Here is a 14,511-nt window from a genome sequence, read left to right as displayed (position 1 = left end):
CTTGAACTGTGGCCTCAAAGTATGCCACAAATTCAACCTCTATGGTGGATGCAACAATGACTGACCGCTTCACACTTTTTCAATTGCTTCTCCGGCTAAAAGATACACATAATCAAATGTGAACTTTCTTGTATCTATACAACCAACAAAATCTTAATTTGTACATCCAATCACCTCAAGATAATCAGATTTCCTATATGTAAGCATGTGATTTTTTGTCCCTTATAAGTATCTTCTCTATTTGTTTCTGTTCCAAATCTTTTTTTGGACATTGCATGAGACTAAATTTGTCTCATTCTGTATTGGAACAAGAGATGTTGAACATTTATCCATTTTGAATCTCTCTAAAAATTTATTAAATATATGCTTTCTGAGACAAGTCTAATAGTCTTTGTGATCTATCACATAATATTTTTATTCCTATCACATAGTATGTCTCATCCATATCTTTCATTTCAAAGTTATTAGAGAGAAACTTCTTAGTCTCGCTTAATAGACCAAGATCATTAGTTGCAACCAAGATATCATCAACATATAGAATCAGAATTATAAACTTGCTTAAGTTTACACACCATGTGTTCCTTTCCTTCTTCAATGAACCCCACTGGTTGGTCTATATAAACATTATCTTCTAAATTTTCATTCAAAAGGCAATTTTGACATCCATTTGATGCAACTCAAGATCATAATGAGCTACAAATGTCATGATAATTCTAAAGGAATCTTTCTTAGAAACAGGTGAAAATGTTTCCTTATAATCAATGTCATCTTTTTTAGTAAGACCTTTGGCAACAAGTTGTGCCTTAAAACATTTGATATTACCATGAGAGTCATGTTTAGTCTTAAAGATCCATTTACACTCAACTCTTTTACATCCTTCTAGCAATTTCATAAGGTCTCATACATCATTATGTGTCATTGATTTAAGCTCATCTTTCATGACATCTAACCACTTATCAGAATTATCACCATTGATGGCTTCTGAAAATGAAACTGGGTCATTATCCATGCCTAAGTAATTTTCTGACTCTTGTAGATAAACCACATAATCATTTGAAATAACAAACTTTATTTCTCTTTGAGATCTTCTTAATACTATTTCTTCTGGTTATTCTACTACAGGTTCATTGTTAACCTCATGATCATTAATTTGTTGTTATTCTTCATCGTTGAGTGGTTCAACTACATTAGGAACAACAATACTTGTAATGGAGGTACTAGTTAAAGGAACTTGTACTCTAAACTCCTTAATCTTTACATTTTGTTAAGCTTCACTTCCACTAGTTTTACCATTTTCAATGAGTCGTGCATTTCAAGTTTCAACAATTCTTGTACTATAGGTAGGATAGTAAAACATATACCCTTTTGACTTTGCTGGATAACCAATGAAATATTCATTGATTGTTCTTGCATCCAATTTCTATTCTTGCAGATTGTATATTCTAATTTCTGCCTAACATCCCCAAACATGCAGGTGTCTCAAACTAGGTTTCCTACCTGTCCACAATACAAAAGGTATCTTTTGAACTGCCTTACTATGAAACTTGTTCAACAGATACATGACAATTTTTTGAAGCATACATCCATAACGATACAGGTAAAGATGAATTACTTAAAATACTCCTAACCATATCCATTAAGGTGCGATTACGATTTTCTGACACACAATTTTGTTGTGGTGTATCTGGCATGGTGTATTGAGCATAAATATCGTGTTTCTCAAGGAACTTAGCAAATAGATCAAGATGTTGTCCACTTTCATCATATTTTCCATAATATTGACCACATTTATGTGACCTGACAATTTTCACCTTTTTGTCTAATTGTTTTTCCACTTTATTATATAAACTTCCAAGGCATTGATTGCTTGAGATTTTTCAGGTAGTAAATAAACATAACCATAACGTGAAAAATCATCAAAAAAGGTGATAAAATACATTTCTTTATTGAAAGAATTTTACATTAAAAGGTCCACATATATCAGTGTGTATAATTTTAAGAAGTTGGGTGCTTCTTGTGACTCCCTTTGTTTCCCTTTAATACAATCCACACATACATTTAGATCAGTAAAATCTAAATTTACTAATCTTTCCATCCGTTTTTTGGAAATATGTTCCAAACGTTTATGCCACATGAAATCAGAACATTCATTCACTAAACTACGTCTAGTGTCAACATATGATGCAAGGTCATAAGAGTTTTAGCATATAAATTATTAAGATTCAATTTATATAAACCATCATAAAGAGTACTAGATCTAATTAAACAAGTACTCTTATACAAACTGAATCAACCATTCCCAAATTTAAAAAAGTATCCAACAACATCAAGTTTAGAAAAAGAAACTAAATTTCTAGAGATAATAAGTACATAAAAGTATCCATCAAGTCTAAATAAAATCTGAATTAAACGATAAGTCCTGACAACCTCCACTAGAACCTTCACTATATTCTCCATAAAGACAAACTTTTCATTTGGTTTTATGGTTCAGGTTGAAAGGAATCTCTTGCATCATATAGAAACATGAGTTCTGCATCCAGAATTAATCCACCAAGAATTATGTGGAACTTCAGTTAAGGTTGATTCAAAACATACATAATATGCATTATCCTTTCCTTTCTTTTCAAATCAAGCCTTACATTTCAGACAATTCTTTTGGAAATGTCCAGATTTCCCACAGAAATGACATTTGTCATTTTTCTTCTGGAGTTTAGTAGATGACTATTTATCTTTAATGGTCCTTTAGCCTTTTCATGCTTCTTGTAAACTTTCTTTCTAGCTCCCTAATGGTACACATAATTAATGGAGTGGTTTCCTTAATTTTTAAGTCTGGTCTCTTTCTGAACTAACATATTGTGCAATTTATGCACATTCCATTTGCCTTTCATTGTATTATAGTTCATTTTGAAAAGACCATACTCAAACTATGAACTACACAAGAAAAAGTTTATCCACTGTCATTCCAAGTGACTTAAGTCTTGCTATAATATTTGTCATTTCATGGTAGTTAAGGTACTCATTAATGTCTCGACAAGAGATTTATCAATATTTTTGGGAGTGCTCTTCTATAAATCTCATAAATTTTTTTGCACTTTCAGTTTTGGGAAGAACAAACTTAATATTACTTGTTATGCTCATTAACATAAACATCATGTTAAGTCTCTTTGACATTTTTCTAACACTATAATGAACTTTCTCTTCAATATTGCTAGCATCAATAATAACAACATGTTTTCAATCTAGAAAATTCAATCCATTAAAGACTGGAACAGACTTAGCATACGAATGCAAAGACACAGAAACAAATAATTCAATTAATACATATTTAACATTAATATTTTAAGTCATAAACTAAACATACAATACAGATTCAGTTAACAAACAAACATTCTATGCATATTAATGTTATCCTCTAAATGATACATTAATACACAATGATGCTAATAATATTAACATTATTTGACAAGACGTATACATTAACTAGAAATACTTATCTTTGGATATACAAACAAAACTAATAACACACACTCGCTACCAACAATTATATTCATTAATTATAAAGACAATCAATTAACCTTTGGGTGATCCACAAATATCTTAAAATAATGAATTTCAATTTACACATAAATAAATAATTTAACATCCATTTTGGTGATTAAAATAAAATTCATCAGTAATTTAAAATTAAATAAAACATACAAATTTCATCAATTTGATGATTACAAATCTATCAGGCATATAATTCCAAAAATAATATCATTAATTAAAATAAAATTCATCAGTAATTTAAAATTAAATAAAATATAAATATTACTTACGTCAGTGTATTTTTTTCTTTACAAGACAAGTATTATTTCCTGACTAAGATCTAACAGCTATATATCTTGTCACGCTCTCTCGCTTTTCCTTTAACTTTTTATATTTAAAGAATTATGTTAAATTCGTAAAACTATGTTACAATAAGTTTCCCTATTAATACGAAAGCTCTTTACGTAATCCTGTATAACGCAATTATACTAGCAAAACCTGCATTTCTCTTTGATTCTTCCGTGCGTGACTCCTGCTACAATGTAAGTTCAGAGAGCACCTCCTTTTGAAGACCTTTTCAAGATTCAATCAAATATGGAAGAACCATAATTTCAAGGCTTCACGCATAATTAAGAGTGAAGCCAAAGATAACGAATCCTTTGACATAGAGTACCATTTCTATTACAACATATCAAAAAGGAAAGTCTGTTTTTTTCCTCCACTTCAAGGAATATCCAAATATATGTACACAATGATATACGTTAAAGTAGAATGAATATATTGTTTATTTATCCTTCGTTTCCTCAGGTAAAGCAGAAGCTTTGCAGATAGGACACACTTTCTTCATAGATAACCACTTTTTAATGCAACTCACATGGTAATCATGCCCACAAGCTTTCAGCGTTCCAACATCATCCACGTTCTTGTATTCTTCCTGCGATTTTCAACATGGATCAGTTAAACATTAAGGCCATCTAAATTTCAAAGTGGTGATCAACTAAACTTATTTAGTGTCACTATATTATTTTATTCTGAATGGTATAAGGAAACATACCAGGCAGATTGCACAAGCTTCGTCTTCTTGACTTGGCTCGGATGAACAGTATATCGTTTCTGTCAAATACTTGGAAATCAAATCCTCAGACAATCCAGTGCTCACATGGCCTATTCTCTCTCCGAGTGCAAGTAGTTCCTGGTACAGCCAAACATCCAAATGATTAACAATTTTTTACAGTACATGATATTCATTATAAGAAGCGAAAAAACAATGATTACCTCATAACTCATGTTGTCTATGTCCATCCTCATCTCTCTATGCTGATCAAGCATATTCCTACCATACAGTGAAGTGCGATCAACAATCATGAAACCCTGTAAGAACATTAAAACCAAACTTGAGTCATACACCCCCAATGAAAGAAGAAATTTCAGTCTCCCAGTGGAATTAAAGCCCAAAACTACAGTCTTGCTAATACTAAGTTAATAACTAGTCCACTTCACGAAGGATTTCTTGGAAACAACATGCCAACGAAGTTTGCTAGCTCACCACGTATCTCAATCAAGGTTATATAGCAAAAATAATGGAGCCAGGGTAAAAAACATGAACATGGCACGTGTGTTTCCAATCATTACTCACAAGAACAAAGCTCTTGAGAGAAGATACCCATAGATACCTCAAAGTTAAATTGATCATTGAGACCAACCTCATCAGCCAATGCTCGATATCTATCACTATGTATTCTTGACCTTCCATTTCTATCATTGCTGTGCCAGCCAATGGTGGTCAATGGCCTTGGATGTCTAGAAGAGTAACTTTCAGCCACCATATGCAATCCATCATCAGAAGGTGTCATGCGACCCAAGCGCAAGCTGGAAGAACCCCTAAAAGTTGGAGTGGATCTTTGAGAGTAGTTACTGTGAACTCCTCTTGCAGGTTGAGCCTGACTATTATTATGAAAACTTTGTGGAGCAGTAGGATTTCTGCTAGTTCCAAATTCATTATGAAAACCTCCAATATCTACAGGAGCATTACTAGAACCACTTCCAACAAGGAAATGACTTGCCTCGTGATTAAAAGCATTTGCATCTGCATTTTAATAAAAAAGGTCACTTCAGATATAAAGTAGAGGTGACTAGAATGTCTGTTGGTACTAAATTACAAACTAACCTGATGATGGCACCCTTCCATGAGCAGGACATACACTCATTTGGCTCCAATCCCTTGTCAAAGATCCAGAAGTTTGAGTTGAAAGATCTACCATGCTAGAATGGTCCATTTGGGGACCAGTAGAGAATGAGTTGTGTGAATGAGTATTCGATAAATGGGTCCTAGCCAAGTTGGATTCCAAATCAAGTGTAGAACGACTCCTCACATTCCTTAAAGAACTATCACCTCGTATTGAAAGGCCTCTACCTCTAAATGAGGGTGTCATATTCACATGATCGGGTGTCATATTCACATGATCCCAAGGCATATATAGAGAATCCATATTGGGCTTTTCAGGCCGCAATTCTGAAGATGTAGGACGATCAGCTGCATTTGCACTTGCAGCATTAAAACATCTGCTTGTACTTCCTCTCTCACAGACTGAAGGAACTCCAGGGCTCTTCCGCTTGTGAGGCCCTCGCCCATTTCCCATTGTGAGATCAATAAAACCCCCATCAGCAACAGGAAATGATTGTCTGTCATAATTGGAACTAGAGGGCTGGTGTACATAATTGTCAGACACCGCATAAAACATTCCGCCACTTGATGAATGCAGAAAATGATCATGAGAAGTGCCTGATACATCTGTTTGATGAGGGGGTGCTTCAATGTTGAGACTTGTGGAGGCATATCCATTTGACCTTGGCGCAGTGTTCCAATGAGATGGAAAAGAGATGCTATCTATGGACATATTTTCCAAAGGATAAATAAAAGAACCATTGTCTGAAGCGGTACTTCTACCTGCATTAGATATCCAATATAATTGATATGACTATTGACACTGGCCTACAAATAGTTGCCACGAAAAAAGGCCAATAAACCAAAATAAAAACAACAAATAAGCCATTTCAAGTAACACTACCAAGGTTCACATATTGTTGATCGGTATGCATATGATTCCAGTTCGGGTCAGGTTCACCCTCAAACATTGGAGATGAGCTATATAAATGTCTATGCCCCATGACTTGCTAGCAATGTCAGGAGTCAAAATAGACAGTATGGCTAAGTTAGACCAGCAAATAACTCAACCTGCAAGATAAAAGGGCATCTGAATATATCAGTAACAAAATACAAAGTTCAAAACAATCATGCAACACCATTTCAAAACTACAATATCTGTACAAGACAAAATTCACCCATGACAGCAACATGTGAAATTAACACAATAAATAATCAGTTGTATTTATCTAATTTATTCCATTTCAAACACACTGATTAAAACAGGAGAGATTTATCATACATACATATTTAACAAGATCCAGGTAAAACACTTGTTTGAAAGAAAATCAGTGTGTATTCTAAACAGTTGTCTGTATGTTAAATTCAATTTAAACACTTAAGGTGACAATCCCGCATTGCATGCAGAACTTCAACATATTGACAATATGTACAGACTCAATATTTACCGGGTTGGACCTATTTAAAAGGGACAACTGTGAAAGAAGACAACAATATGTATACGCAAACTCAGGTGAAATGAACTAGAGTCAGAACTAGACAGTCACAAGGCCATGGTGTAACCTTCTTTCTGAAAAAAGGTAATTACTATCATAATCATAAATAGAAATTAGCACAGAGCTGATACCAAGGGATAATTCAGATAATCTTGCAAGGCAAGGGAGCATATAATCTATAAATCATAATTGCAAATTTACTATAAATACAATCTTAGTAGTATTAGAAAAAAAGTAGTCCTACAATTAAATCTAGCCTGACCTTCCTCTTCCACTTACAGCATATACAAGCACCACTGGCACTTCCACATGTCTAGTCAATAGAAAAATTCCTTAGATTACCGATATATTATTCATCAGTTTACATCATTTGTCATTCAATCCTTTACAGGGCAAAAGGATCTAGGCCTACAGAAGACCACCTAGCTTGAAACTTCATGTCCAGCTGCCAAGAATACCAAAGAAAATATCGAAGGGGTAAATAAGAATTAACTAACTGATATAGGAGCTCAATGGATATCAAGATGATGTGTTTAATCAGCCAAGAGGACAATACTCACAGCATGAACTATACTATCTATGTTAGTGTTCCAATTAACCACTGAAATTGCATGATAGATGAAGGCTACAGCCCTGTGAATTAGAACGCCATCAACAGGCATGCATAAAAAGAGAAGCATGACTACCAGCCACACAATTTGGCCAAGTGAGGGGAATCGCCACTGGCAATTATTTCTGGAGAGGAGGAAATATATGCTTCTGATCATCAAGGCTTGGGAATTCACCATAAACTGACAGAACTAGCCTGTAAAATACTAAACAGTTGCCACTCGTATACTCACAAATACCAAGAGTCCCAGTAAGTCCAATCACTTGAAGCCAAACTAATGGGATGTCTCTCTTCATTGACAAGAAAATATAAATTAGGGAAAAGGGACATGGTTGACATTTAAATTAGACGGATAATGGTTCCTCACTCCAGCTTATTATGAGTAACTGCATATGACTTAAAACGAGGAGTGATTGGAAGTAGGATGGAAGTAGGAGATGACTCAAGCAACAGACTTACCTGGCAAGGCTTACAAACGATCACTCAGCAAATGTTAGCATTTCTATTATTTTCCTGCACTTGAAAAATGATAATCAACTATGTGCTCAACCAGGCACAAAAGGAAAAGACTCCTATATTTGCCTGATCATAAGTATCAGCAGGCAAGAGAAGACCAACTAAACACAAATAATTTATGCAAATACAGTATATAAGCTAAAAAAAACATTTGAACTACAACGACAATTTGTTATTAAAGGGGGAAAATGGAATAACAAGAAGGAAAAAGGTTTAATAAAACAATGTATATATCTCGCAAAAATTATGAATGCATAGTCAAAACAAAAGCAATTTCACCGATTATCTCATAGAAAACACAAGAGTCCAGTCCAGGGAAAAAAATATTATCAAAACTAGACTACAGTTTTTACTACAAGGAAATGGTATTTCTCATATGTCACAAATAGTTTAAGAACCAGAACCATCAACTTCCAAAACCACTATCTAGTAATCTCCAAATCATAAAATTGTAACATAATTATTGAGTATAGGAGAGCAGAAAGAACCCTTCCTGAATATAATGTACAAAATGGTTGCAACCAGGCAAGCACAACAGTCAAGAAATTAAGAGGGATGAGGCAGGCATATTCTCAGTGAGATAGTTAAATTTGGTTCATTACTTTCATTTTAGACAGGAAAGAAACAGATTAAAACAATTCAAGAATGTTAAAAACACTAATTAACTATAATGAATCAAATCAGCAGCAAAGACCATGGCTCTGACCATCTACACTTTACATGTATTCAGATATTGGCAACGTCGGAAGTGTACTCAGTTATAAGATTACTACGCATGCATATCTTTTTCAAAAATGTTACAGAGCAATTTTTTGACAAACTAGGTAAAAACATAATATAGTACAAGAGTGTCAAAGCCCACAACAATCCACAAGAAGCCGGTATTGGCATTGATCGAATCAAAACATAAAATTAAAAATATATTAAATAATTAGAACCGGTGATTATTAGGGAAAAAAACAGATTTAAATTGGTTTTCAATTAACAGTAAACATTAAGCTTTGGGTTTAGTTCCAGATTTCACCATAATCAAAATACCAAATAATACCCTTCCAGAGAAATATATGGATATCAAGACAGAGATATAGCTGAATAAAACCATGATGCTTATGCTTTCAAAACATAGGTCTCCGGTGTTAAATTAAATTTAACTGTAAATAATATTGCCTTGTTTATCAAATATATTCCTGAATATTTTCATATTTGAAGCTATACTCACGTGGCTTATTGGATTTGCATTAAATGGGAATAAGAAAATTAAAATAAAAAACTTTAAACTTATTGCAATGACTATTTCCATATAAAAAAAAATTGCCTTTTTCCAGAATACCAGCAATCCCACATCCCAACATTCAATTGTAATAACCTCTCTTCGCAAACCAGAGGGACAAGGGAATTGTGTACAAAAAGTGAATGAGGCCTGTCTTAACAATGTCCATTGTCCCAATAAGGGATCACAATTCAAAATTAGGACGAATAAGTTCAAACTAAGAAGAATTTTTGCAGCCCTCAAACTAGCTAATACAAAAGGCAGAAAGTCCTGCATTCTGGCTATGCTATCAACACTCTTGACACTAGTTTCCATCCATCCCTCTATATTTAGGAACATGAGTGAAGATAACCAACTTGTGGTGATCAAACAGCTTCTCTGTCAGTAAACCCAAGGTTCATATCCAAATAAAGAATCATCCAGCAGTACACCAATTCCAACAATGAGTAGGTGTGCTATTGGAGGAATCAACTTATGGCAGAATAACAAGGATAACCAGCATAAAGGGAAGTTCATATCAATTCAGGGCAAATGAACAGTAGTCTCCATCAATCATATGCGCTATTGGTCCAACATTGAAGTCTATATAGCGCATACCAATGTGCAGTGAATTCTTTATGAATACTGTCACTGCTATGCTCATTATACCTCCCCACAAGTAACATCACCACAACAGGAAGCGTAATGTCAAATTCAAAACTAAGAGAACAAGAAGAATTTGACAAAGGCATATAGAAGTCACTGGGTCAAAAAGAGTATCAAGGTTTGCAAACATCTCATCTCAGCACCCCAGACCCACTAATGGAACTATAACGATCAAAAATGGAAAGTGCCACATCACTCCCTAGATTGCCCGTGGCACTACGAACCAACATCTTGCCTCACCAAACATTGGAATGTGACAGAGCTATTGCCATAACATCCTCAGCGACCATTTCATACCAGAAAAGCACCCAGTCCCAGAAGATCAACGTGCTTCATCTAAAAGCCACATTCTAGTTGAATAAAGCCTATGCCATTCTTCCAATTAACAGAGGATCTTTGGTACAACATTCTTTCTGTTTCCTATATGAAAGTCGGCATACAACAATCCATAACGGCAGCATTATGCTAATAAATCCTGACATAAAGGTTCGTCATGTCAAAGTCATCATTTCTACAGTCACCCCTTTTAACCCAAGACTCAAAAATCCCTGCTACATCATATGTGATTCAGACAACGTAATTGAGAAACCAAATGGAGAAATTCATTGACTTCCATAACCTGTACAGTACAAATGCCAAGGCAACAAAACCAGTTCTCACCAATAATAATAATAATAATAATAATAATAATAATAATAATAATAATAATATATCACTGTAATATGAACCCAAACGTAAAGTGATAATATACCAAAAAACTGCTTGAAAATATCCATGAAGGGTAAATTGCTAAAAAAAGTGGGGAACAGAGACAACGAAGGAGAATTTCCAATGCAAGCACATCTCACCAGCACATGCAGATGTAAGCATGTATGATACACCAGCAGCACCAAGAAACCTGCATAATAAAAAAACCATCTAAACCTAATAGATTCTAAGAATATCTAAACAAAACCAGGACCAACAACATATGCCAGAGTAGCCAATATTCAAAACCACAATGTGTGATAAACAATTAGTGTTCAAGACTTTAACTACAAAGCCATATATGCCAATGATATACAACATACAACAACAAGAGGGTGAGTCTAGGCACACACAGCTATAAGGTTGCTGCCTTGTGACTTCGTAGGTTCAAATCCTGGGGGCAAACTTTTCACTTGTGCACGTGAAACAGTGTATGTACTAAACCGTCACCCCCAAACCCTTTTTGCATACATAAGACAATAGAAGTTATAAAAAGTCATAACGTAAACACTGCTAAGGAAAAGATTTATCCCCTCTTTAACAAAATCAGGGAAGAGATCTGAATCTGTTTGGATAAAAAGTATATCTTAAAAACTCTGCATATTCTAAAATATTAACAATAAGAAGTTTGACTGCAGTTCATGTTTTTACACTTCATCAACAAAAAACACACTGAGCAAGAAAGCACCCTGTGATGTCAATCCACCAAGCATACAAATAAATAAACGCGTTATATATTAAATAGACTTGTCATAATACTTCAAATAACTAAATGTACTTCCCAGGAAAATATACAAAGGTAACAACATCATGCTATCCATCACCACAGAAGAAGGGCATGAAAATGACAAATAAAATTTCATTAAATCTAGGACCTTATAAGGGATCCCAATCCACATGATTTCTAAAACCAAGGAGAATAGCGGAGTACTCCACACAGAAGGGGGATAAGGGTATGAAACACAACATCAATCAAAACACGTTCGACCGATGTATAGATTTTCATTTCCCCAGTTTTAATAATTACTTATTTTTTAAAAATGCATGCGGTTGAGCTTACACAAACAGCGGGATTCGATGGCTACTTTGCCGCAACTACAGAACAAGAGAACACACGAACAAAATCAAAAAGCAATCTCATAAACAGCATAATTTCGGAGGGGAAATTAAAAATCCAGCACCAAACAGACAATCTGGAAAGCAGAGAGTGGTGATAAAGAAACAAAAAGCACACAAAACGGACAATATTCTCCTCTCTGAAGAGAAAGGGAAAAAAATCACAGACGCGCCTCGGAGAGGGCGATGACACGTTGGAAATAAGCAACGAGAAGATCGGAAGAGAGGAAAGCCGAAGCGATCGAGCAAGGGATTGTGAGTTTAGGAAGTCAAAGAAATGAACGCATAAACAGTTGGATCATGGTGATCATGCATGTAAAAATTGCAAGCACGTGTGCTGAGAGAACATAAGGTTGAATCGGGAGGATAAACGTGCCTTGGAAATCGGTTACGGTGGTGCTGCGACGGTGGAGCTCCGATCTTCGAGAGACGAAAAGAGGAAGATGGAAGAGAGAGAGAGAGACAGAAGGAGAAGAAGATGTGAAATTGTCGTGAGAAGGAGACAATGAAATAAAGCGGTTGTACGCAGAAATAAGAAACAAGAGGAGGAGAAATTCGCTGCACTGCCCAATCTTACCGGTTACCTATACCATCAGTATTTACTCCTTCCATTAATTATTACTAAACACATCAACAACCTTTTCTTTTTTTTATTTAATTTTATTTTACTCTACATATTTCACCTTTGCATCTAACTGTTTTATTTATTTGACATTTTTTTCTTACTTAAAGATTATCTAGCTATATTTTTTTTTTCAATGAAAATTAATCAATCTGTAGCAATAGTATTGAAAAAATTATATAATTCATCAATTTTATTCATGTTTCAACTTATTCATGTTACAATATTTAGATCTTAAAAATACTTTTCTCAGCAAAAATCTCTTAAAAATTGTAAGTTTTAATGGAATAATACATTTATTATTTTATTTTTAATATATTTTAATTAATAGTAAAATTAAAATGCGTTACAAAAATTAAAAAGTGCGTTGCTAAACCACCCTCCTCTCTATCATAAATATTAACAGAGTTTTGAAGTAGTTATTACACATAATAACTCTATTTTATATATAACTTAGAAATATAAGCTAAGAGTTTTAAATTATGCTAACGTTCTAATATATATTTTAAAAGAAATTTCTTGCTCGCACATTAAATATCATGAATATGTGTTTTTTTACAATAAAAAATTATTGATAATGAGAATAAATATATTAGATTAGTAACATTGTTTTAAAAATTAACAAAATCAAGTGGATTAATTATTTTTATTAGCACGTTAGAAATTATTTATATAAAAGATAGAGAGAAATGTTTTTAATTCTTTTAAGGGTTGAGGTTTTATCTTTATTTATTTATGAATTATAAAATTAATGTTACATAAATGAGAATTGTAGTGGTTATATGTTATATATAATTGATCCATGTGTGGGATTTATTGTATTTTTTATTTGTGTAAAATAATTTAAAGGACATAGGAAGTGAGAGAGTGTTTAATGTGTGTGATTTGTTTATGTTTTGTGTTGGGATGGGTGCATGTTTTACCTCTTGAGTGTTTCATTTGTTACTGTTGAATCAAAATGCCATTTGTTAGTGTCAGAAGGTTTTGGTCCTTTGAGGATGCGTGTTGACTAGAATCAGCAAGTTATTGAGTGACAGAAGCAAGTGGCATGGGTGGGATTATTAACTCAGTTATACAAACGTAACACGTGACTTCAACCAACATGTTTTTCGAATGTAATTCTTACATTCTTATCTTTTCAAAAACTAAAATTCCACTGCTACCTTTACCTTTTCATAATTATCACTATAAAACTTTACAGAATAACATTTCTAATAACAATAATAGGTCATCATATAAAAAATAAAATATTGAAAAATTTTAATTTAACTTTATGGGTTCAGGAATTTAATATCAACATCTTTTCAATTTCAGATTTTTTTTTTATGTAGTGTTGTTTTCTAGTTTACCTTTAAAATAAAGTGATTTTAATATATTTTAAAATATCAAAATTATTGTATTATGAAGATACAGCGATATCAAAAACTTAAAGAAATTTAAATTATTGAGTTTTTTGAGGAAAATTTGTTGAGAAAATTTCATGACTATAAAAACTAAATAAAACTCAAGAATTTAACATCAGTTCTGTTAAAAAATTATAAATTATCCTTTCATTGTTTTAGAAATACAGCGATTTACATATTAAATGATGGATAAATAATGATTTTAACTTTTTCACAAAGAAATTAATGGTAAGACGTTATGTTACACTTGTATTTGTTTGCTAATAAAGTAAAATATGTAGCCATCTTCAATATGAAATTAATGGACAAGAACGGTATAACATGTAAAATGAAACTTACCTTGAGCAAACTGATGAATAAAACACATTGAAAATGTGCATAATCTTGTTCTTGA

At 33.3% G+C, this 14,511-nt stretch overlaps 1 protein-coding gene across 43 annotated transcripts; it reads right to left on the bottom strand.

Annotated features, from left to right (window-relative positions):
* Window positions 1-4,111: 4,111 nt before the first annotated feature.
* LOC137830273 (probable E3 ubiquitin-protein ligase RHG1A) lies at window positions 4,112-12,667 on the bottom strand. Of its 43 annotated transcripts, none has more exons than XM_068637481.1 (10): window positions 12,469-12,649; window positions 10,981-11,127; window positions 7,749-10,848; window positions 7,451-7,633; window positions 6,597-6,763; window positions 5,696-6,475; window positions 5,202-5,614; window positions 4,804-4,899; window positions 4,583-4,720; window positions 4,112-4,462 (listed from the first exon to the last, which is right to left on the bottom strand). In XM_068637481.1, the coding sequence occupies exons 5-10, from the start codon at window positions 6,694-6,696 to the stop codon at window positions 4,313-4,315; spliced, it is 1,677 nt and encodes a 558-aa protein (XP_068493582.1). In that variant the 5' UTR covers window positions 6,697-6,763; window positions 7,451-7,633; window positions 7,749-10,848; window positions 10,981-11,127; window positions 12,469-12,649; the 3' UTR covers window positions 4,112-4,312. The 43 variants fall into 43 exon arrangements, with proteins under 43 accessions (XP_068493582.1, XP_068493584.1, XP_068493590.1 ...); XM_068637483.1 differs by having other exon boundaries at window positions 7,468-7,633; XM_068637489.1 differs by having other exon boundaries at window positions 8,258-8,311; window positions 11,078-11,127; window positions 12,469-12,619.
* Window positions 12,668-14,511: the final 1,844 nt, after the last annotated feature.

This window comes from Phaseolus vulgaris, chromosome 7 (genome assembly GCF_000499845.2).
Source record: "Phaseolus vulgaris cultivar G19833 chromosome 7, P. vulgaris v2.0, whole genome shotgun sequence".
In the NCBI taxonomy this organism is placed as follows: domain Eukaryota; kingdom Viridiplantae; phylum Streptophyta; class Magnoliopsida; order Fabales; family Fabaceae; genus Phaseolus; species Phaseolus vulgaris.
The sequence above is the reverse complement of the archived record's forward strand: the minus strand, read 5'-3'. Positions and strand labels throughout refer to the sequence as shown.

Bases quoted from the DNA above. Each gene is read 5' to 3' on its own strand.
- LOC137830273 (XM_068637482.1), bottom strand. From the start codon at position 6,696: ATGGGGCATAGACATTTATATAGCTCATCTCCAATGTTTGAGGGTGAA. The intron at 5,615-5,695 runs GTTAGTTTGTAA...ATTAAAATGCAG, and splicing joins TGGAAGGGTGCCATCATCAG to ATGCAAATGCTTTTAATCAC. The intron at 4,721-4,803 runs GTAATCATTGTT...TGGCTGTACCAG, and splicing joins TAGACAACATGAGTTATGAG to GAACTACTTGCACTCGGAGA.